The 25,193-nt window shown below is 40.3% G+C and overlaps 1 protein-coding gene across 2 annotated transcripts in view; it reads left to right on the forward strand.

The window, feature by feature from the left end:
• Nucleotides 1–25,193, forward strand: part of GFPT1 (glutamine--fructose-6-phosphate transaminase 1) — a 62,403-nt gene that overhangs the window by 19,761 nt on the left and 17,449 nt on the right. For both annotated transcript variants that reach the window (XM_058428581.1, XM_032179055.2), the window contains 9 exons: nucleotides 3,054–3,179; nucleotides 7,458–7,516; nucleotides 8,316–8,450; nucleotides 10,226–10,287; nucleotides 12,216–12,295; nucleotides 16,877–16,982; nucleotides 18,733–18,896; nucleotides 21,067–21,162; nucleotides 24,806–24,903. In XM_058428581.1, coding sequence (XP_058284564.1) covers nucleotides 3,054–3,179; nucleotides 7,458–7,516; nucleotides 8,316–8,450; nucleotides 10,226–10,287; nucleotides 12,216–12,295; nucleotides 16,877–16,982; nucleotides 18,733–18,896; nucleotides 21,067–21,162; nucleotides 24,806–24,903 — 926 coding nt within the window. The remainder of the gene's footprint in view (nucleotides 1–3,053; nucleotides 3,180–7,457; nucleotides 7,517–8,315; nucleotides 8,451–10,225; nucleotides 10,288–12,215; nucleotides 12,296–16,876; nucleotides 16,983–18,732; nucleotides 18,897–21,066; nucleotides 21,163–24,805; nucleotides 24,904–25,193) is intronic.

The following is a 25,193-nucleotide window of genomic DNA, read 5'->3' on the forward strand; positions in this document are numbered from 1 at the left end:
TCAAAGATAAAAGACAAACTTAAAGCAGATAATTACCAGGTGAGAGGAGAAAAGCTGAGTAAAGTGGAAATTGAGGGATTGCAGGTAGGATTGAGCTTTACGGAGAATAGAAAAGATGATGATGAGCTGTCAGGGAACTGGATTGAGCTATCAGTTTAATGAATAAGGAACTTGGATACATGTTTCTTAAGTAGCAAGTGAAATAGGTATGTGAATTTGAAAGGGTCTTAATTTACAGAATTTTCTGACTTTCTTCAGTATTGCTTGGCAGTAGATGGGAGAAGAGAAACTGAGTGTGGGGGTTATCTAGACTTAAGATTCAGCAAAGGACTTTAAAATGGGTAACAGACAATAAGGAAGAGTCAAGGATTCAAAGTCATGATTAATTTATATGACATGAAATATTTATTGTGAGAAATGTGCTTATTGTTATAGCAATAATTTTTTTCTTACTAGACATTCGGTAATGTTCCTACGGCAACAGTGAAATAAAGGTGTGGTAATTATCATGAATTTGAAATGGGTTCAATATATAGAATCTTGTGACTTTCTCCAATATTGCTTGCCAGCATGTGCAAGGAGATACTGCTTTAATTATAGTTAGCTTAAAAAAGTAGTCAAAGAGGTCGGGTGTGGTGGCTCACGCCTGTAATCGCAGCACTTTGGGAGGCTGAGGTGGGCGTATCACCTGAGGTCAGGAGTTTGAGACCAGCCTGGTCAACATGGTGAAACCCTGTCTGTACTAAAAATACAAAAAAAGTAGCTGGGCATGGTGGTGCGTGCCTGTAATCCCAGCTACTCAGGAGGCTGAGGCAGGAGAATCGCTTGAACCTGGGAGACAGAGGTTGCAGTCAGCCAAGACTGCACCATTGCACTTACTCCAGCTTGGGCATGAGAGCAAAACTGTTTCAAAAAAAAAAAATAAAAAAAGTAGTCAAAGAGATGTTTTCATTTCTTGCATTAGCCTGTTGAATAATGGTAAATGGTACTTTTCTTGAGATCATTTATCAGGTTGCCTTAATTATTCAGAACACAGTTAAGCTAGGAAAGAATAGATGCCTGATTTTATTCATTGATAGATTGAGCCATCCAACAAAAATGTGTCTGCCATGTATACCTTTTAGTGCTTAGGATTCAAAAATAATAAGATAGGCTGCTGTTTTTGTAGCCTTTCAAATTCTAGTGGAAGCTAGGTTGACAACATATCATAAATAGTACAACAGAATATACCATTGTGGTTTTATTTATTTATTTATTTATTTTTGAGACGGAGTCTTGCTCTTTTGCCCAGGCTGGAGGGCAGTGGCACGATCTTGGCTCACTGCAGCTTCCCCTTCCTGAGTTCAATTGATTCTCCTACCTCAGCCTCCTGAGTAGCTGGGATTACAGGCGTGTGTTACCACGCCCAGCTGATTTTTTTAGTAGAGACAGGGTTTCACCATGTTGGCCAGGCTGGTCTTGAACTTCTGACCTCGGGAGATCCACCTGCCTCAGCCTCCCAAAGCGCTGGGATTACAGGCATGAGCCATGGCGCCTGGCCAGTTTGCTTTTAATTTAGACCTAACTCTGATAAACTTTGTTATCTGGGTTCTTAGCCAAATGAATTTTATATTTAGGAAATTAAGAGCATTACTAGTTAATAACTGGAGCTGTCCATTTTTTTTAAGACGCCCCAAGAAAAGATAGCTTATATGAAAAATAAATTAAGAATCAGTTACTTTTTTTTTTTGAAAGGGAGTCTCGCTCTGTCACCCAAGCTGGAGTGCAGTGGTGTGATCTTGGCTCACTGTAACCTCTACCTCCTGGGTTCAAGCAATTCTCCTGCCTCAACCTCCCGAGTAGCTGGGATTACAGGTGTGTGCCACCACACCTGGCTAATTTTTGTAGTTTTAGTAGAGACGGGGTTTCACCATGTTGGTAGGACTGGTCTCGAACTCCTGACCTTGTGTCCTGCCCGCCTCGACCTCCCAAAGTGCTGGGATTACGGGCATGAGCCACCGCACCTGGCCGGATCAGCTACTTTTCAAGATAAAGGAACATTGGCCTATGCCGATTTCCCAGTAGCCCCATACTTTCATAGCATTGCTCTGTTCTCAAATACCTATTTGATTTTGGAGGCACTCCGTAAGTGCAGTTTATATTGTGAGATGTGTGTACACTCACCAGAGATGAAAGAAATTGCAGTCATAAGGTCGTGTGTCATTGGGAAAATGAATTTATTTTTACATGTTTAATTGATAATGATTTTTTAAGGCAAGAATAAAATATAGATTTAAAAAATTACATTAATTGTTTTTGTCCGTAACTCTTGAGTGTTCATATCTCCAGGAAGCTTGAAAGAATAGTACATTATTACCTATATATACTTCACCTAACTTTATCCGTTATTAAAATTTTGTCATTTTTGCTTTAACTCTGTATTAGTTTTTTGGTTGTTATTGAAACCATTTGCCTTCAATATTTCAGTTGCATAAACTCCTACGTCTTTATTTATCTTTATTTTTAATTTTTGTGGGTATATAGTAGGTGTGTAAATTTACTGGGTATATGAGATGTCTTGATACAGACCTACAATGCGTTCCTAAGTCTTTTTTTTTTTTTTTTTTTTTTTTTTGAGATGGAGTCTCCCTGTGTTGCCCAGGCTAGAGTACAGTGGCGTGATCTCAGCTCACTGCAACCTCTGCCTCCTGGGTTCAAGCGATTATCCTGCCTCTGCCTCTAGAGTAGCCAGCACTACAGGCGCATGCCACCATGCCTGGCCAATTTTTGTATTTTTAGTAGAGATGGGGTTTCCCCATGTTGGCCAGACTAGTCTTGAACTCCTGACCTCAGGTGATCCACCTGCCTCGGCCTCCCACAGTGCTGGGATTACAGGCGTGAGCCACTGCACCTGGCCTCCTAAGTCTTTTAATCACTATTTTGAATATGCCTGATCTTTAGTTTCAGTGATTGTATATTCCAAGAGAGCAGCATTGTAATAATTATATTTAAATATAGCTTACAGCATTATCTCTGCAGCATGATTTAATATTGAAACTTTTCATATTCTTCAGAGCAACAAGATATGGATTTGGATATAGAATTTGATGTACACCTTGGAATAGCTCATACCCGTTGGGCAACACATGGAGAACCCAGTCCTGTCAATAGCCACCCCCAGCGCTCTGATAAAAATAATGGTATGGAAAGATTTTTTGTGCTTTGGAATGATTGTGGAAGCCTAATAATGGGGGCAGAATGAAGGCTCTTAGATTTTCATTATTTTAATTATTTTTATCTGGAAAATTTCAAACATTCAGAAGTAGTAGAGAGTATACAGAGCTGAGAGTGCTGGCTCATGCTTGTAATCCCAGCACTTTGGGAGCCTGAGTTGGGAGGACTGCTTGAGTCCAGTAGTTCACGATCAGCCCTGGCAACATAGTAAGACCCTGTCTCTACAAAAAATAAAAAAATAAGTTAGGCATGGTGGTACATGCCTGTAGTCCCAGCTACTTGGGAGACTGAGGTGGGAGGATCATTTAAGCCCAGGAGGTAGAGGCTGCAGTGAGCCGTGTTCACACCTCACGCCATTGCCCTCTAACCTGGACAACAGAATGAGACCCTGTCTGTCCACCATGCCTGGCTAATTTTTGTATTTTTAGTAGAGATGGGGTTTCACTGTGTTGACCAGGCTGGTCTCGAACTCCTGACCTCAAGTGATCCTTCTGTCTCAGCCTCCCAAAGTGCTTGGATTACAGGCATGAGCCACTGCTCCTGCCTGAGAACTTTTGTTACCGGTTTTGTCCTTAGGGCATATCTCTCTAGAAATGTATAATCAAATTACCGTGTTTTAGAGTTACTTGGAGTAGTCTTTCTCCATGCAGTTGTGCTACTGGCTGGATATGTGTTACTTTAATATGTTGAAAAAAATTTTTTTTATTTTTGTTATTATTTTTTGAGATGGAGATTATTTTTTGAGATGGAGTCTCACTCTGTCGCCCAGGCTGGAGTGCAGTGGTGTGATATCGGCTCACTGCAACTTCCACCTTCTGGGTTCAAGCAGTTCTGCTGCCTCAGCCTCCCAAGTAGCTGGGACTACAGGGGTGTGCCACTACACCTGGTTAATTTTTTGTATTTTTGGTAGAGATGGCGTTTCACTGTATTAGCCAGGATAGTCTCGATCTCCTGACCTTGTGATCCGCCCACCTCAGCCTCCTGAAGTGCTGGGATTACAGGTGTGAGCCACCGCACCCAGCCTATTTTTTATTTTTAAGGATTGATATTCTTTAAAAATAAATGTTATTTATAATTATTTAAAATATTTACATAATTCTGAAGTCACATCTTTAAAACAAGACATATTAAAAGAAGTCTACCCAGCACTTTGAAAGGCTGAGATGGAGGGATTGCCTGAGCCCAGGAGTTTGAGACCAGCATGAGCAACATGGCAAAACCCTGTGCCTACAGAAAATACAAAAATTAGCTTGATGGTGGCGTGCGCCCATAGTCCCAGCTACTTGGGAGGCTTAGGCAGGAGGATCACCTGAACCTGGGGGTTGAGGCTGCAGTGAGCCATGATTGCTCCGTTGCACTTCAGCCTGGGTGACAGAGTGAGACTGTCTCAACAAGTCTAGACTCTTCTGTTTCTTCTTATTCCTCTTGTAGATAACATTCACCAATTATTGAGTCTGTTCTTTGATTTAAAAAAATAAGCAAATACAGAATACATACAAAAGTGTATATGTGTGTATTTATCCCTCCCCATTTTTTTTTTCTTTTCATTTTAGAGACAGGGTCTCACTCCTCCACCCAGGCTGGGTACAGTGGTGGGATCATAGCTCACTGTAACTAACCTCAAATTCTTGGGCACAAGTGATCTTCCTGCCTCAGCCTCCTGAGTAGCTAGGATTACAGGCTTGCACCACCACACCCAGCTAATTTATTTTATTTTTGTAGAGATAGGGGTCTTGCTTTGTTGCCCAGACTGGTTACAAATTCCTGGACTCAAGTAATCTTCCCACCTCAGCCTCCCAGAATGCTGAGATTACAGGCATGAACCGCTGCACCCAGCCCTTTCTGATTTTTAGTTTAATTCAAAAGCTGCCTATTTAGGCTCCTTGTGCTTCAATAATTACTATTGAATTTGATCATAATGCTAGCAATAATTTAGACTTTTGACACTGACAAGGCCTTTATGAAAGATTCCCGAAAACTTACATCTAGATGATGTTTTGAGAATTTGGCTTTAAGTTAAGACCTTTAAATTAGCTATTTATTAATCTTTTTGTTCTAGCATTAAGTTTTTTTTTTTTTTTTTGAGACGGAATCTCGCTCTTTCGCCGAGGCTGGAGTGCAATGGCAGGCTTTCCGCTCACTGCAACCTCTGCCTCCCAGATTCAACTATTCTTCTGCCTCTAGCCTCCCAAGTAGCTAGGATTACAGGCGCCTGACACCACACCTGGCAATTTTTTGTATTTTTAGTAGAGACAAGGTTTCACCATGTTGGCTAGGCTGGTCTTGAACTCTTGAGCTCAGGTGATCCATCTGTCTCAGCCCCCCAGAATGCTGGGATTACAGGCATGAGCCACCGCACCTGGCAGGTTTTTTTTATAAATTTATTTTTGTGGTTGCTATCATCTCTCAAAAATCTAGTGAAAATGTTTATTATTTGGTTTCTAATTACTGTCAGCCAAAATATCAGATCTTTATGTATATTAAGAACATTGTAGGGGGCCGGGTGTGGTGACTCATGCCTGTAATCCTAGCACTTCGGGAGGCCAAGGCAGGTGGATCACCTGAAATTAGGAGTCCGAGACCAGCCTGACCAACATGGCAAAACCCCATCTCTATTAAAAATACAAAAATTAGCTGGGCATGGTGGCATGCACCTGTAATCCCAGCTACTTGAGAGGCTGAGCCAGGAGAATCGCTTGAACTTGAGAGGTGGAGGCTGCAGTGAGCCGAGATTGTGCCACTTCACTCCAGTCTGGGTGACAGAGCAAGACTTTGTCTCAAAAAAGAAAAAACATTTTGGCCTGGCGTAGTGGCTCATGCCTGTAATCTCAAGACACTGGAAGGATGAAGTGGGAGGATTGCTTCAGCTCAGGAGACTAGCCTGGGCAACATAGTGAGACTCTCTCTACAGAAAAATAAAAAAATTAGTTGAGTGTGGTGTAAGCAGCTGTAATCTCAGCTGCTTGGAAGGCTGATGTGGAAGAATCACCTGAGCCCAGGAATTTAAGGCTGCAGTGAGTCATGATTGAGCCACTGCACTCCAGCTTGGTGACAGAGCAACATCGTGCCTCCAAAAAAAAAAAAAAGAATATTTTGATAATATAAAATTTAATTCAGCAGTAATTTTTCTCCTAACTGAAATGAACTCTGAATAATCAATCCAGGATTGTTAGGATTTTTTTGGTTTTTTTTTTTTTTTGAGACAGAGTCTCACTCTGTTGCCCAGGCAGGAGTGCAGTGATGGGATCTCGGCTCACTGCAACCTCTGCCCCCCAGATTCAAGCGATTCTCCTGCCTCAGCCTCCCGAGTAGCTGGGTTTACAGGCACGTGCCACCACGCCTGGCTAATTTTTTGTATTTTTAGTAGAGACAGGGTTTCGCCATGTTGAACAGGATGGTCTCAAACTCCTGACCTCAGGTGGTCCGCCCATCTCGGCTTCTCAAAGTGCTGGGATTACAGGCATGAGCCACCGCACTCAGCTGGATTGGTAGTTTTTATGTACCAGCAGTCGCTACAGATAATGATATTGTCAACTCTTGATTATCTGTTCTTACAGTTTTCAAAGTTAGTTTAAAAAGATGAAAATTATCCCAAGATCATGTCTATTTTCTCTTGGAATGATATTTTAACATTTATTTTTCTGACATTCTATGACTTATCTGGATCTCAAACAAGTAAATTTAACCATAGAACTGATTGGTTTTTCTTAGCAAATTCCTTAGTTCTAGTTCTTAAACTCATTTAGTGTAAATCAGATTATTGTTTTAGTTTGAAAGGACTTCTCTTTAAACGTATACTGAAGAATGAATGAACAGAGAAATAAGAATAATATTTAGTTCAGCTCTCTAGTTTTGCAAATGAGGCAACAGACCCAATAAACTTGCTCCTTTCACATGGTAACATTTGATTACTAGTTTAGCCACAACTGAAATTGTTATCTCTAGACTTCCTGTTTATTTCCCCACCGTACCCACCTCCCCTGCACTGTGTGCTTCAGCTATGCCACATAAACAATGCTGCTGATCTACCTGATGATAATCTGGTAATGAGAAGTAGATGTAATTATGTTATAAATAACATAAATAGTATAGCATGTTACAAATTTTTGACTTGAGAAAAATCCAGTTACAGTAATAGCTATTTTACTGCTATTTTGAGACAGAGTCTCACTTTGTTGCCCAGGCAGGAGTGCAGTTTATCAGACTTCTGACTTTTTTGTCTTCAACACTTTTACCTCTTTTAGAATTTGTTGTTATTCACAATGGAATCATCACCAACTACAAAGACTTGAAAAAGTTTTTGGTAAGTAAGGTGACCTCAAAAGACCCCAGTCTTTGAGAATACTTCTAACGAGAGCATTGGGGTTGGTTGTTGGGATGTGCGACACCATATATGTGTCATCAAGTAATTTCTTGGACAATTCCAAGTGCATGGTGATTTATTGGACTTTGCTAACAGTGGAACAATTCTGTTTTTTAATATGAAAAGGAAACGATTAGTATTTGACTGTAATATACATGACAAAAGGCTCAAATAAAATTGGAATTTCATGGAGACATTTTTTGCATTCTGAGAGACTGTCATGCTTTAAAGTTCCTAGGATATATTAATACGAGAAGAATCAGGACAAATTAAATGAAAGTTTTATGTCCTAAATAGCTATATACTGTATAGTAGTGGTCATAATGCTGACCTGCATGAGTGCTTTCTTAGGGCTGTTCAATTGAACTTTCTCCAGTGTTGGAAGACAGTGTATCTGGGCTATTCAATATAGTAGCCACTGTCCACATGTGGTTGTTGAGCTAGTATGACTGAGGAACTGAATTTTAAATTTTATTTAATTTTAGTTAAATTGAAATAGCCACATACAGCTAATGGCTATTTATTAGACAGTAAGTTAAGTGTATGTTCAGTTACACAGAGTACCACACTGTTTTGGAGTCACTCTAATTAGATGGTGACTTTAATTTTGAATAATGGGATATGGTGTTCAAAGAATATTAGAAATTAGTGGCATTTTTGACGGAACAATTCTATAGAAAAGGTTTTTTTAATCATTAATATTTCTTTAATTGTATTTTTTTTTTCTTTCTACTTACAGGAAAGCAAAGGCTATGACTTCGAATCTGAAACAGACACAGAGACAATTGCCAAGCTTGTTAAGTATATGTATGACAATCGGGAAAGTCAAGATACCAGCTTTACTACCTTGGTGGAGAGAGTTATCCAACAATTGGTATTAAGCCACACTTTTAAAGATAATTATGCCAACATTAATTCCGAGAAACTTTCTGGAAATTAAGTGTGATAAGCAGGAACTGTGCTATTTTTTTGAGTATTTTTGGCTTTTATTTCTCATATAACTATTCAAGTTGAATAATTTTGAGAAACTGATTTATTGATTCCCCCCCACCCTCCACTTAAAATTTTACTTACTTCATTCTGGTTTATTGTCATGAAAATTAAAAATAATCCAAAATCAAAGTGTGTCTAAAAACTATGCATATATGCATACATCCATACGCACCACACGTGGACATGTACACAGTACACACAATGGAGGATTAGTTATTCCCTTGCTTCTTGCTCGTCCGAGTGTTCTTCTCAACCAATAACTTAGCACAATAGCAGCTTCAGAGCTACCACAGTTTATATTCTGGGATAATGCCTGCTTGTCTCTGAGCTAACAAAGTCAACTACTTATTTTTCCTTTTGGGGACTTTTCCTTGGCTCTGAACTTCTATAGAAAAACAGTTCCAAGCCCATGAGAAAAGCAGTATTCTTTTTGATTCCACCCAACATTCCTAATTAAAGATTAAAGACATCAAAGATCTACAAATGTCCAAATCCATAGTGATACCTACATCTCCCTTCCCCACTCATAACTCTAGCTTTCCCACTTAAAAGTCCTTTACTTCCCAAATATGGTCCAGCTCTCACTTCTCTCCCACCTGTACCCAAATCTTATATCTGTAGCAAAAAGAGGAAGCAGGAAGATGGAGAATGTAGAAGCCTATTCCTTCCCTTTACCCAAGGCAGAGTGGAGTGGTGTGCCTTCCCAGCCTTTTCTCGTTTCTAATAGGCTTTGCCTTTTATTCATTGTATAATCCAGTTTGTGTTCTTCCCTCTCCTACTTCATGTTACTCTTTTATCTGTTCTTGATTCCTGTAAGCCCTGTCCCTGAGGATTCGGGTTGATGGAGTTGTATGGTGTGCATGTTAATAATTGTATATATTTATATCTCATATCAAGGTCAGAAAGAGTGGAAGTTAACAGTGGTGTACAATTACTAGGGCAGAGAATAGGTTTTGGATTTTGATCTTAGGATCTTTTCTAATTCTGTCGTTCTCCTGATAATTCATAGTATTTTGACGATATAGATAGGTAGATGATGGAGATAGGATATATAGGTTGAGAAGTGTTCATAGCCTGTACAAAGGATGACTTTTTAAGTGATCTATTTTTGGAGTTGTTATCTATTGAGCATATTTTGAGTGTAGGCTTGGTTAAAAAAGTGGGTTTTGGCTGGGCGTGGTGGCTCACGCCTGTAATCCCAGCACTTTGGGAGGCCGAGGTGGGCAGATCATGAGGTCAAGAGATCGAGACCATCCTGGCCAACATGGTGAAACCCTGTCTCTATTAAAAATACAAAAATTAGCTGGGCGTGGTGGTGTGTGCCTGTAATCCCAGCTACTCGGGAGGCTGAGGCAGGAGAATCACTTGAACCAGGGAGTCGGGGGTTGCGGTGAGCTGAGATCATGCCACTGCACCCCAGCCTGGTGACAGAGTGAGACTCCATCACAAAAAAAAGAAAAAAAAAAATGTGGGTCTTGGATACACCAAAGCTTAGGAGTAAGTGTTTACTTAAACTTTAGACTTGTTTATAAACTGGTACAAAAGAGCATTTGTGTGAACAAAAAATTTCTGTGCTGAAGCCAGTATGTTCTAGGCATTTCTGACTTGATAATTGATGATAGTAAATATTGCTAATGCATTTTTTTCCCTCCATAGGAAGGTGCTTTTGCACTCGTATTTAAAAGTGTTCATTTTCCCGGGCAAGCAGTTGGCACAAGGTACATACAACTCTAACAATGACTAATGTATTTCAACATATTTGAGTTACATGTTTATTCTTCGTAGACTATACATGACCCTTTATTATAAAGGCTCTGCCCTTTATTAGATATATTCATGTGAGCATATTTTCACATGCTCCTTCTTGTCTGTTGTTTACCACTCTCCCATTTAACAGAATCCCTGAAGAAAGCAAATACAGGCCGGGTGCTATGGCTCACACCTGTAATCCTAGCATTTTGGGAGGTTGAGGCAGGTGGATCATCTGAGGTCAGGAGTTTGAGACCAGCCAGGCCAACATGGCGAAACCCCGTCTCTACTAAGTATACAAAAATCAGCCGGGTGTGGTAGCACATGCCTGTAATCCCAGCTACTCGGGAGGCTGAGGCAGGAGAATCCCTTGAACCCAGGAGGCAAGAGGTTTCAGTGAGCTGAGATCGCGCCACTGCACTCCAGCCTGGCCTACAGAGCGAGACTCCGTCTGAAAAAAGAAAAAAAAAAAGCAAATATATTTTGGCATTTAATTGGCCTTTTGTCTTTGTTGGGCGCACCAAGGTTACTTTGTGAATTTGGATATTGAATATTATCTAATAAAGTTAAAATATTAGCTTTCTCTGTGTTTTTTGAAACATATATTCTAGACAGATTCCTAGATAATTGTACCATCACTACTTCTTGCTAGGATATTTAGGCCTGATCATGAAGTCCTAAGTGAGGTGTCCTAAGATACTATGGTAAGAGAGAGATATTTTTTAATCTGAAAACAGGGTGACTAAGGAGAAGGTGCTACACGTTCATATATTGGCATTCTGTGCATAATTGAAAGGAAGGTTCCATTTAACATTACAAAGGAAAAAAATTAAAATACGTTGTTACAGAACAGGTGTTGGCAAACTTTTCTGGAGTGGGCCAGATAGTAACTATTTTAGGCTTTCTGGACCATGTAGCCTCTGTAGCAACTACTCAACTTTGCAGTTGGTGTGAAAGCAGCTACAGAAAATAAGTAAAAGAATGGGCATGGGTATGTTCCAAAATACAATTTTTATTTGTCAATTAAGAAAAGAAATAATTAAAAAAAAAACCCCAAAACCTGTATTAGGCTGGGCATGGTGACCCATGCCTATAATCCCAGCACTTTGGGAGTCTGAGGTGGGTGGATTGCTTGACCGCAGGAGTTCCAGACCAGCCTGGGCAACATGACAAAACCCCGTCTCTATAAAAAATAAAAAATTTAGCTGGGTGTGGTGGTGCATGCCTGTAGTCCCAGCTACTCAGGAGGCTGAGGCAAGGGGATCACTTGAGGCCAGGAGGTCAAGGCTACAGTGAGCTGTGATTGTGCCACTGCACTCTAGCCTGGGAGACAGAGCAAGGCTGTTGTCAAAAAACAAACAAATAAACAAAAACCGTTTATTTATAAAAATAAATCCTGGGGCTGCAGGTCAGTTTGCTGACCCCTGATAGAGAATTTTTTGGATATAGGAACTTGTTCTGTCATCCAGGCTGGAGTGCAGTGGCGCGATCTTGGCTGAGTGCAGTGGCGCGATCTTGGCTCACTGCAACCTCCACCTCCCAGGCTCAAGCAATCCTCCTAACTCAGCCTCCCGAGTAGCTGAGACTATAGGCACGTGCCATCACGCCTGGCTAATTTGGAGACAGGGTTTTGCCATGTTTCCCAGAGTAGTCTTGAACTCCTGGGCTCAAGTGATCTGCCTGCCTAGGCCTCCTGAAGTGCTGGTATTACAGGTGTGAGCCATTGCACCTGGCCCAATACAGATTTTTTAAAAAAATTCTTTTTATCTAGTTCTTATATCTGAAGTTGAGCTTGGGGCGATAATTTAAACATTTGGAGAGTATTGGCCCATTAAATTTTATGTCAGTCCATTATTTATAAAAATGGTTTAATTCTAACTGCTCTTGGAATTTACAGGCGAGGTAGCCCTCTGTTGATTGGTGTACGGAGTGAACATAAACTTTCTACTGACCACATTCCTATACTCTACAGAACAGGTAAAATTACCTCTACAAATGCAGTGCAATAGATATGAAGAATTATTTTCCTTAAGTTGGAATAAATGCCTCTTTGGTCAGATGCACATGTATATATAGTTCTGTCTAGACATGAAAAAGATTTGTTTTTGTGAGTTCTCTGATGATTAGAATTTTTTTCTGTTGTGTATCCTTAGCTAGGACTCAGATTGGATCAAAATTCACACGGTGGGGATCACAGGGAGAAAGAGGTGGGAAATGCACTCTGCATGGATGGGGAGGATCTTATCCTCTTTTGTTTATTCTTTACTAATTCTTTTGTTCTTGGAGTGAATGAATGTGCTGGGCCTCTAAAAATGTGCTTATTTTGTGGGGAAGCATATTTTGACATTTTTCTAATTTGCAGAGTATATTTTGCGTGTCTGCTTTTGGCATTTAGAAAGTGCTTTTAATAATTTCATTAAAATTTCTGAAATTTCAGAAAATAGTTGAAATTGTAAATTATTTTTCCCTTTGTTTTAAAATCATGTAGGATATATGCTTAGATTAGGAAAAGAGCATTGTGTGCTAGGTTATTATAGATTGACTAAGTGGTAGTTATTTGAATCATTTAAGCCTAACTTTTAACTGAAATATGTTTAAATGGTCTTCATTTTATGCATGACATATTACTGTTGGATTTACATTTGCTATCTCGATTAGCTTTATTTGAATTTGTAGTGATTTTTCTTTTATATTGTTTATATGTAAAGTTTATTTTTTGTTTTTCTTATTTATTTACTTCGATGTAACTTTCCATATTACTTTTTTTATAGAGCGACAGGGGTAGACAGGGTCTTGCTCTGTTGCCCAGGCTGGAGTGCAGTGCAGTGGTGTGGTCATACCTCACTGCAATTTCGAACTCTTGGGCTCAGGTGGATCCTCTTGCCTCAGCCTCTCAAATAGCTAGTACTACAAGTGTGTGCCATCACGCCCAGCTAATTCTTATTTTTAGACAGGGTTTTGCTCTCTCAGCCAGGCTGGAGTGCAGTGGCTTCCTCATGGCTCACTTCAGGCTTGGCTGCCTAGGCTCAAGTGATTCTCCCACCTCAGCCTCTTGAGTAGTTGGGACCACAGGCACGTGCCACCGCCCCCAGCCAATTTTTTAATTTGTAAATAGGAAGTCTTGCTATGTTGGCCAGGCTGGTCTCAAACTCTTGGGCTCAAGGGATCCTCCCACCTCAACCTCCCAAATTACAGGGATTACAGGAATGAGCCACTGTGCCTGGCTCCCAGCTAACTTTAAGTTTTTTGCACAAATGGAGTCTTGCTATATTGCCCAGGCTGCTCTTGAACTCCTGGGGTCAAGTGATCCACCCGCCTCAGCCTCCCAAAGTGCTGAGATCACAAGTGTGAGCCACTGTGCCCAGCCCAGAAGTGTTCTTTTCATTTAAACAGACATTGATATCTCAAATTTTTTTGCCTTATTTATTTTTTGAAACAGTCTCACTCTGTTGCCCAGGCTGGAATGCAGTGGCATGATCTTGGCTCACTGCATCCTGCACCTCCCGGGTTCAAGCGAGTCTCGTGCCTCAGCCTCCAGAGTAGCTGGGAGTACCGGTGCACACCACCACGCCTGGCTAACTTTTGTATTTTTTTTTTTTTTTTTGAGATGGAGTCTCACTCTGTCACCCAGGCTGGAGTCCAGTGGCGCGATCTCGGCTCACTGCAAGCTCCGCCTGCCGGGTTCACGCCATTCTCCTGCCCCAGCTTCTCCGAGTAGCTGGGACTACAGGCGCCCGCCACCACGCCCGGCTAATTTTTTGTATTTTTAGTAGAGACGGGGTTTCACCGTGGTCTCGATCTCCTGACCTCGTGATCCGCCCACCTCGGCCTCCCAAAGTGCTGGGATTACAAGCGTGAGCCACCGCGCCCGGCCAACTTTTGTATTTTTAATAGAGACGGGCTTTTGCCATTTTGGCTGGGCTAGTCTTGAACTCCTGACCTCAGGTGATCCGCCCACCTCGGCCTCCCAAAGTGCTAGGATTACAGGCATGAGCCACTGTGCCCAGCCTCAAATTTTTTTACTTATTTTAACTAAATATACTTTGTTATTTGAAGAATGAAATTATCAATATTTGGAGAAAAAACAGTGAAACTCATGCCTATTAGGACATTTTATAAGCAAAGGTAGTTGGTTTTTTTTTTTTTTTTTTGAGACCAAGTCTCGCTCTGTCGCTCAGGCTGGAGTGCAGTGGCGTGATCTCGGCTCGCTGCAACCTCGGCCTCCTGGGTTCAAGCGATTCTCTCACCTCAGCCTCCTGGGTAGCTGGGATTACAGGCACGTGCCACCATGCCCAACAAATTTTTCTATTTTTAGTAGAGATGGGGTTTCACCATGTTGGTCAGGCTGGTCTCGAACTCCTGACCTCATGATCTGCCTACCTCGGCCTCCCAAAGTGCTGGGATTACAGGCCTGAGCCACCATACCTGGTCGCATTCATTTTTTTTAAATGCTGAGCTCTCTTTATGTGTTTTTAAATTCACTTTTTTGTTTTTGTTTTTGAGACAAAGTCTTGCTCTGTCACCCAGGCTGGAGTGCAATAGCACAGTCTCACCTCACTGCAACCTCCACCTCCCAGGTTCAAGCGATTCTCCCACCTCAGCCTCCGGAATAGCTGAGACTACAGGCACACTCTACCACTCTCAGCTAATTTTTTGTGTTTTTAGTAGAGATGAGGTTTCACTATGTTGGCCAGGCTGGTCTTGAACTCCTGACCTCAAGTGATCTGCCCGCCTTGGCCTCCCAAAGTGCTGGGATTACAAGCATGAGCCACTGCGCCTGGCCTCTGTTTTTTAACATATAGTAATATTTAGTCTTTTTCATCAGTTTTGTCAGATGCGAAATTGCATAACTACCACCACAATCAAGATACAGAACAATTTCATCACTCAATAAGTTCCCTCAACTTGTCTTCTGTCATCAACCCTTGTCTCATTCCCAGCCCCTGGCAAACACTAATATGTTATTTTTCTATAATGTTACTTTTTCTTGGATGTCATCTTACATTTATTTTTCAGTTTGGCATCTTTGCTGTTAAATATGAATGGGAAAAGTTACTTTGTTTTCATCACTAAAACATCAAATAATCACAGATGGTGGAAAACTTGGAATATACTTTTTTTGGCTTTTATTTTTAATAGATATATAATTATATATTTATGTGATGTATATTTCAATACATGTGTACAGTGTGTAATGATCAGCTCAGGATAATTAGCACATTTGAATGTACATTTCTAATAATTATTATCAAGTCTGTCTTTGTATGTGCATTTTAAGAGGATAGACGAAATAGCAGTTTTTATAAGTATACTTGTGATGTTCTCTGGCTATTGTGTCCATAGTTCTAAGTTTTGTTATGTCCTGGCCTTGGAGAAAGGTGCATTTTTGTCTCTAGGACATTTATGTAGTCTTCAACTAACAGATTTTTTTCCTATATTAGGCCAATTTATAAAACTTCAGTATTCCAGTTTTGATGAAAAAATTAATATTAATATCTTGACAAATTAAGTAGAGGTGTCATAATTCTGAAATACAAGAATTAAAAGGATATTAGGTTTGCAAAAAGACCCTACTTTATCCTGACTTAAAGGAAGTGTAAGAAAACCCAAGTTGAAGAAATGAGAGTTTCTTGGTTTATAAATTTTGTCTCTAACAGTGGGTGCCACATATGATATACCATGATTAGAGAGTGATATGCATCTGTTTTGTTTTAAAATCAGAATTAGTGTAGACTGCAACTTGATTTGTTATGCTGACTTGCTGCTAAAATCTAGTGAGGTTTTGTTATGATACAGTAAAAATTAATTTGCCACTAGCCTTCGTTTTCTTTTTCTTTTTCGAGACAGAGTTTTTGCTCTGTTGCCCAGGCTGGAGTACAATGGCGTGTGATCTTGGCTCACTGCAACCTCCGCTTCCTGGGTTCAAGTGATTCTTCTGCCTAAGCCTCCCAAGTAGCTGGGATTATAGGCGTCTGCCACCACGTCTGGCCAATTTTTGTATTTTTAGTAGAGATGGGGTTTCACCATCTTGGCCAGGCTGGTCTTGAACTCCTGACCTCAAGTGATTCACCTGCCTCGGCCTTCCAAAGTGCTGGGATTACAGGCGTGAGCCACTATGTTCATTTTATTTTTCATTGCACAATTTTGATATTTTAAATGTAATTTTGTGATAATTATAGGTACACAAACTTTTATGTGTTAAGATCATTAAATTTTGTATAAAGTTAAAATTAATTTATACATACTTTTGATTAAAAAAGCAGTTAATATTAAGGAATTACTTGTCTTTTACCTGGAAAATAAATATTATATTAAAAAAACATATAATGTAGTACTTTTACCTGCCACGCACTCTTTGATAGTTGCTACTTTACTGTACACTTTTTGTCTGTTCTTATTGGCTTATTGCATGGAAATACGGTGATCTACTTGGCTTTTTAAATTTGCTAAAATTGTTTTGTGTTGCTATGATTTTTTCTTGATTTTGTAGAAAATTACGCATATTTCTACCCATGATTTTCTACATGTTTGCCAATTCATGTTAACTATATGCTTTAGGCAAAGACAAGAAAGGAAGCTGCAATCTCTCTCGTGTGGACAGCACAACCTGCCTTTTCCCAGTGGAAGAAAAAGCAGTGGAGTATTACTTTGCTTCTGATGCAAGGTGAGCTTCCTTAGTTGATTCAAAGAGATTTTTAGTAAAACTTTTCATTCTGCAGGAAACCCAAGAAGTCATTGTGTATTAGTCTAGTTGTGCTCTGTGAGAGAACTTTTTTAATTAAATAAATACAGGTGACCATTTTGGAGATGGGGCTATAAGGACACTTTCTCTGTCATTTCAAAGTATGTAGGTCAGTTTACCAAGAACATATATACTGCTTGAGACTTGTTCCAGTGTATTTATTTTAGAGCTCTTACATTTTTTTCCTTCTTAGTTCAGGAGCCTTATCCAGGTTTTGAAGGGAGGAGATTCTAGATTGAAGAGTAAAATGGCTTAGTTAGTATCCCAATAGTTATAGCATAGTTGCTAAACTATTGTAGTTTTAGTGTAATGTAGATACTCATCTTTTACGGTTAGAATTAATTTGCAGCATAATCACTTTTATGAAGGGATAGTAGTAGACTAAGATATTTTGAGAGAAAGAGAGAAAATGCAGAGGGATGTTTACATGCATTTATAAATGAAATAGTAATGAGGATAAAATAAAATCACCGAAATTGCAAACAAGGATTTGAGTCATCCACTGTACCTGAAAATAAGAGAAAAATAATAAAAATAAGAAAATAATGCCATTTAGGATATCAGGGAATATATTATCTCAGTGGGAAAACAAGCTTTACTCTATAATGTTTTTACAGGTGTGTGAGGTGTGTAGTCAGGGCTAAGATGTGTAAGATTACACAGTTGACAGTTATGGCTTAAATACACTGGAATTACAGAAACGTATCAGCCTTTTCTCGTTCATTTATACATTCATATTGAACACTGAGTGAAGTCATATGCTAGCCTCAGGGGATAATGGTGAGTAAAAATGAAAATATTACTTTTCCTTAGGAGCTCTTCCTTAGTGAGGAGGCAAATTTTAAACAATGATCACACAAGTGTAGAATTCCAACTGTGACAAGAGCTGCAGAATGCTAGCAACAGAGTGATTTACCCTCGGTGGGTAAATTTCTTTAAGGGAATGATGTTTGAACTGAGAGTTAAGGAGAGATTAGGAGTTAATTAGGTTAAGAGGTACAGAGAGGATCATTCATTCTTTGCAAATGGCTCAGCCTGTGAGAGTTTAGGATGGCTATGAGTGTGGCCAGAATAGCGAGAGTGAGAGGAAGCTTGGTGGGAGATGAATCTGGAGAAGGAGGTATAGGGATTACGGTAAGGCACTTTGTTGTCTCTCTAAGAGCCAAAGGGAAGCGGTCAGGTGGTTTGTTGAGTGAAGGAGAAATCTTTATTAGAGTTTTTGCCTTTTGATATCAATTTTGGCAGAAATGGAGAATGGATGGCGAGAGATCAGAAAGTGGGTGGACTAATTGGGAGATTGCTGCAGTAGTCCAGCCAAGGAGCTGATGGGAGCTTGAATTTGTCTGGTGGTGGACGTAGAAACTTTGAGAATATTTGGAAGTTAAAATTTCAGGACTTGGTAATGGATAGAATGAGGAAGAAACAACCATGCTTTCTGATCTAATCTATTTGGTTTAGATTGCTATGCAGAGATCCTTTTATTTTTTGTCCACAATGACCACCTTCCCCATACTTTGCTGAAGGAGTTGGCATTAATAACCAGAAAATTCTCCGAGATACTGCAGAGTGATAGAGTTTATATTGAAATTTGCTTCGTGTATCCAAATGATAGTTTCATTTGTAATAATGATCCTTGGTTATTGATTGTAATATCTCCTTGAAAACTTTATAGTGCTGTCATAGAACACACCAATCGCGTCATCTTTCTAGAAGATGATGATGTTGCAGCAGTAGTGGATGGACGTCTTTCTATCCATCGAATTAAACGAACTGCAGGAGATCACCCCGGACGAGCTGTGCAAACACTCCAGATGGAACTCCAGCAGATCATGAAGGGTGAAAGTTTTTGTCATGTTATAGCTTGCTGTCCTTAATGGAAAGAATATATTCTACTTCCTTTCCTAGCATATTGAATCTAATAATGAATGATGAGTGCAATCTTCCACATGATTAGTGAAGGGACAACGCTAGGAAAAGGGATGATTCTTTAGAGAAATTATCTGCTGTTTTTACAATCGTCTTCAAACTAATTAATGATTTGTTATTTCTAACATTATAAAAAAGATTATTAACACTTGATACTTTAAAGATACTTTATAAACATAAAAACAGTCCATGTTCTGTTCCTTTTTATTCTCTTTGTGCTTTAGTTTTCTTATATATAACATGAGGGTAATAGAGCCTGCCTCATTAAGGTTGTTTTGAGGATTAAGAAGCTGCTATATGGCTGGGTGCAGTGGCTCACACCTGTAATCTTAGCACTTTGGGAGGCCGAGGCAGGCAGATCACCTAAGGTGGAGAGTTTGACCTTGCCAACATGGAGAAACCCTGACTCTACTAAAAAATACAAAATTAGCCGGGTGTGGTGGCGCATGCCTGTAATCCCAGCTACTCGGGAGGCTGAGGCAGGAGAATGGCTTGAATCCGGGAGGCGGAGGTTTCAGTGAGCCGAGATTGTGCCATTGCACTCCAGCCTGGGCAACAAGAGCGAAACTCTGTCTCAAAAAAAAAAGAAGCTACTATATATAAAGTCCTTAAAACAGTGTCTGACACACTTAGTCGTATGTAATATTTGCTTCTGTTAACTACTGTAATTATTATGATTTGGATTATTTTATTCCTTTCTGATGGGATTGTGGTAGGAATAAAAACTAACATTGGCCAGGCACGGTGGCTCATGCCACATGCCTGTAATCTCAACACTTAGGGAGGCCAAGGTAGGAGGATCACTTGAGCTCAGGAGTTTGAGAAAAGCCTGGGCAACATAGTGAGACCTTGTCTCTACTACAAACTAAAAAAAAAAAGGCCAGGTGCAGTGGCTCACACCTGTAATCCTAGCACTTTGGGAGGCTGAAGCAGGCAGACTGCCAGAGCTCAGGAGTTCAAGACCAGCCTCAGCAACATAGCAAAACCCTGTTTCTACTAAAGTGCAAAGAAAATTATGGGCATGGTGGCACCTACCTGTAGTCTCTGACTGGGGAGGCTGAGGTGGGAGAATCGCTTGAACCCGGGAGGCAGAGGTTGCAGTGAGGTGAGATCATGCCCCTGCACTCCAGCGTGGGCGACAGAGTGAGACTCTGTCTCAAACAAAACAAAACAAAACTATGAGCTGGGCATGGTAGTGTGTGCCTGTAGTCTCAGCTACGCAGGTGGCTGAGGTGTGAGAATTGCTTGAGCCCAGGAGATCGAGGCTGCAGCGAGCGGTGATCTTGCGGTGATCACTTCAATCTGGGTGACAAAGACCCTGTCTCAAAAAAGTAAAAATAAGAAGTAACATTTATTGCACAACTTTACATATATATATGTCAGATTTCTTGCTTTATTAACCCATATTACAATCCATACTGTGAAGAAATTGGTCTCTTATTTTATAGATTAATAATTTCCCCAGCTTAGATAGTAAAGAACTACAGTTTGAATGTAGGTCGCACTCCAAAACTTAAAGCTTGTCCCATTTGACCGAGTGCAGTGGCTCACGCCTGTAATCCCAGCACTTTGGGAGGCCGAGGTGGTTGGATCATGAGGTCAGGAGTTCAAGACCAGCCTGGTCAGTATGGTGAAACCCTGTCTCTACTAAAAATACAAAAAATTAGCCTGGCCTGGTGGCACACGCCTGTAGTCACAGCTGTTCAGGAGGCTGAGGCAGGGGAATCGCTTGAATACAAGAGGCCGAGATTGCAGTGAGCCTAGATCACGCCACTCCACTCCAGCCTGCGTAACAGAGCAAGACTCCGTCTCAAAAAAAAAAAGCTTGTCTCATTCACTTGTTTTAACTGCACATTTCAAATATGAAGTTAATTAAAAGTGACTTTTACTGTTACTTTTTTCCACATAGAGTAAAATATATTCACCCAATCTTTTAGGCAGTCATGTCTATTGCATGACCTTTTGTTATATTTTATTTACCAAGATTATATTAAAGGAGAGAGACTTTTAGTTGTGTACAAATTCTTTTCTTATTCTTTGATTTGTTTTTGTTTTAATTATGTGATTTCTATTACTGTAGGCAACTTCAGTTCATTTATGCAGAAGGAAATATTTGAGCAGCCAGAGTCTGTTGTGAACACAATGAGAGGAAGAGTCAACTTTGATGACTATACTGGTAATTACATATGAATTATTTTATTATTTCAGTGTCTCTGACAGTAGGAGGTGCCATTAACAACCTGAAAGTTCATTGCCCTTAATAGCCTTGTGGAACAACTACAGCTGCCAGCCATCAGTGGAGCCCAGCCATCTTGGAAAAAGTTCTTTAGTGTATGATTCTACCTATATAAGATATCTAGAACAGTCAGATTCACAGAAACAGAAAGTAGATTAATGGTTACCAAGGGCTGTGGGGAGGGGAAATGGGGAGTTACTGTTTAAAGGGTACAGAGTTTCAGTTGTGGGATGATGAAATTACAGAAATGGATTGTAGTGATGGTTGCATAATAATGTGAATGTGCTTAATGTCACTGAATTGTACATTTAAAAATAGTTAAAATGGTAAATTTTATGTATAGGTCACCCATTGCGTACCAGGGACTGTCCTAGGTACTGTGAATTCTAAGAAGAATGAGACCTGGTCCCGTTGCTGGACAGCTTACATGTATCTGCCTAGCCTAGGTTTCCTTTCTGAGTGTATAAATAAGTAAAAGTGTGAACTTCCCCAGAGGTCTTTCAGGTATTTGCCTGATGCCTTTGGATAACCTGTACCCTCCTACATTTTTAAGGTAGAGGTGAGAGTACAACACTACTCTTTTTTTTTTTTTTTAGGACAGAGTTTTGCTATTGTTGCCCAGGCTGGGGTGCAGTGGTGCCATCTCGGCTCACTGCAGCTGCTGCCTCCCGGGTTCAAGCGATTCTCCTGCCTCAGCCTCCCAAGTAGCTGGGATTACAGGCATGCACCACCAGAGGAATTGTATCTGCCTCTATTGACAGAGGGGGTTGTTGAAGATGGTTGAGCTGGAAGAACTGGGAGAGTAGCAGTAAATTCTTTTATGGTATTTATGGAAATGAGGTCAGGAAAAAGATTTGTTTTATAAGGGAAGAAAATGAGACAAACTTTGGGAAGTTCACGGTTTTAAAAAGTACTTTTGACTGGGTGCAGTGGCTCATGCCTGTAATCCCAGCGCTTTGGGAACCCAAAGCGGGAGGATCGCTTGAGCTCAGGAGTTCTAGACCAGCCTGACCTCCTTTTTACTAAAAATTTTTAAAAAATTAGCTGGGTGTGGTGGTGGGTGCCTGCAGCCCTGGCTACTGAAGAGCCTGAGGTGGGAGGATTGCTTGAGCCCTGTAGGTTGAGGCTACAATGAGCTCTGACTCCACCACTGCACTGCAGCCTGGTTGAAAGACCTGTCTCAAAAAAAAAAAAAAAAAAAGAGTTCTTATATCTGTATTATGTACATAAAAGTTCTGTAATAAAACAGGATAGCTGTCATCTTTTTTGTTGTTAGGATGAGGAGATTGAGGCTTTCAGTTTGCCAAAGGTCACATTGTTAGTCATTTATTGAACCAAACTAGTCCCCATGTATTCATTGTTCTAAGTGCTCTCCATCCCCTCCCCTGTCCATCAGGCATTCTTTCTTTTGCCTGTAGTGATGGCCTACCTCATCTCAAAAGGGAGCAGGCTTTTCTCAAAAGCATCAAATTTAGAGCTTTGGGCAGCTCCTTTCAGAACTATACCAACTCTCCTCAGCCACCAGAAATTTCTAGGACTAATTTTAACACCGTGGCCAGCTAATCTCACTGTCTTACATCCATGTCATTCTTTGTCATCATCTGCAATACAGGTCTTTCTGGTAGTTGGTCTGCCTTTTTTTTTTTTTTTTTTGCTTTGCTTTTATATTGAGTCTTTGCCTTTGCATGACCCTGATCCAGTCTTTTACTGTTGTTTCCTTTCTTCCCAAACATTTGTAATTAATGCCAGGGTCTGTGGAAAACACTGTAGGCAGAGGTACATAAACAGGCTTGGTCTAGTGCAATAACAGCAAGAAGGCCAGTCTGGCTGGTGTGGCCTGAGTGAGAGGGGATGTGCTAGGATATTAGGTCAGGGTAAGCAGGAGACAGGTCATATGGGACTTGAAGGCCAAAGTAAGTAGTTTGGATTTGATTATAAATTATTTGGGAAGCTAGTGACACTTTTTATTTTGTTTGGTTTTGTTTGCTACTTGCTAATTTTTTAAAATACAGAAACATACCTTCTTTCATTATTAAAATTCAAAAAGGAGAACATATTCAAAAGATAAAAAGTAAAACACATACCTTGGTTTTATAGTATAACTAAGATAAAAAAGAAGGTGGGCTGGCTGGGCGTGGTGGCTGACACCTGTAATCCCAGCACTTTGGGAGGCCAAGTTGGGTGGATTACTTGAGGTCAGGAGTCTGAGACCAGCCTAGCCAACATGGTGAAACCCTCTCTACTAAAAATAGAAAAAAATTAGCTGGGCGTGGTGGCTCGCGGCCTGTAATCCCAGCTACTAAGGAGGCTGAGGCTGGAGAATTGCTTGAACCTGGGAGGCGGAGGTTGCAGTGAGCCGAGATTGCACCACTGCACTCCAGCCTGGGCTACAGAGCAAGACTCTGTCTCAAAAAAAAAAAAAGAAGATGGGGAGATGAAGAGAGCAGGGGCAGAGTAGAAAGCTGAAAATGGTTCAGAGAGCAGCAAGATGAGGCCCACGAGGAGGTACCTGTCATTCTCCTCAGCCAGATTTGAAATTGTTTGAGTCCAGAAGCTCTCAGTGCCTTGACCACTATATTTACTTGGTGGGTGCTTAGGGAATTTTAGTTGACCAGTTGAATGAATGTTGAATGGGAATTTCTCACAGGTAGAAAACTAGCCTGTGTGGAAGGATTTCTGGACAAGACACATGGAGAACAACATGTAAATAGCTATAGAAACTGAAAATGAAAAAGAGGGCAGACTTTGTTGGATGGTCTTTATGTTTTTAAAGGATCACTGTAAGAGATCCTTCTGGTAGCATATGGAGAGCAGACTCCAGGAGGTGGAGAACAGAAGAGAGAACTGGAGAATGTTGCTGTCGTCCAGGGAGGGATGCTGGGTTTGAAGATAAATGTGGAGGGATCAGAACAATCAAGCATTTTGATTGAAGCATTAGGGGAATGGGGACGGCAAAGACTGAGAGGAGAGTGGGTTTATGTTACTCTACAGAGCGCCTTTCTGGGCACCAGAGGGGAAATAAACGTAACTGAGATAATGTTTTTCCCAGACAGGTTTATTGAGACATAATTAGATATAATAAAATTCACCATTCCTAGTGTCTAACTCTAAGTTTGATAAACCTCTACAACATAGTCATAATCATTACCTCTACAAAGTCAAGATGTAGAACAGTTCCATCACTCTGAAAATTTCCTTGCACCCTATTGTTGTCAACCCCTCCTCCAGCTCCAGCCCTCTACATCTAATGGTCTGTTTTCTGTGTCCCTCTACTTTTGCCTTTAAGTTAACTTTCAAAGAGAAGAATGTAAAAATGACTAACTAAGGTAGAATGTAATAAATGCTGTAATTGTGTGGGGATGTAGAGAGGTGACTAAGGTCAGTTACAAGTTTGGGGGGGGCCCGTTATGACTTATTTAATTTACTTTTCAAAATTACAGAGAACTATGCTTTCCAAGAGGAATATTAATTCTTTAAAACAGCAGTATTCTTCCTTATATTGGCAGTAGATACTCATAAAATGCGATTGCCTAGTTCACATGGTTCTTTGCTAAATAATTATGTACACAAACTTTCATTTCAGTGAATTTGGGTGGTTTGAAGGATCACATAAAGGAGATCCAGAGATGCCGGCGTTTGATTCTTATTGCTTGTGGAACAAGTTACCATGCTGGTGTAGCAGTAAGTGCTTTTTAAAATTTTAGTTATGTTGAATATTAGAGAATATCTATAGACCAAGTAGTAGTCTAATAACATACTATGTAAAACTATGTTTTGTTAATGTGTTATCTTTTCCCTTTTGTGATAAAAAAAGAAGGTAAGGGGAGAAATTTACCAGCTGCTTGGAATTATTTATCAATGGAAGATCTGTAGAAAAGGTCTCTAGATATACAGATAGACCTCCTGCAACGGACTTCATGAAAGGCCAAGAGGGGGAGAGCTTCTGTACTGTCCTAGACTTGTAGCCGAGG

The sequence above is a fragment of the Hylobates moloch genome, unplaced genomic scaffold (genome assembly GCF_009828535.3).
Source record: "Hylobates moloch isolate HMO894 unplaced genomic scaffold, HMol_V3 SCAFFOLD_15, whole genome shotgun sequence".
Classification (NCBI taxonomy): domain Eukaryota; kingdom Metazoa; phylum Chordata; class Mammalia; order Primates; family Hylobatidae; genus Hylobates; species Hylobates moloch.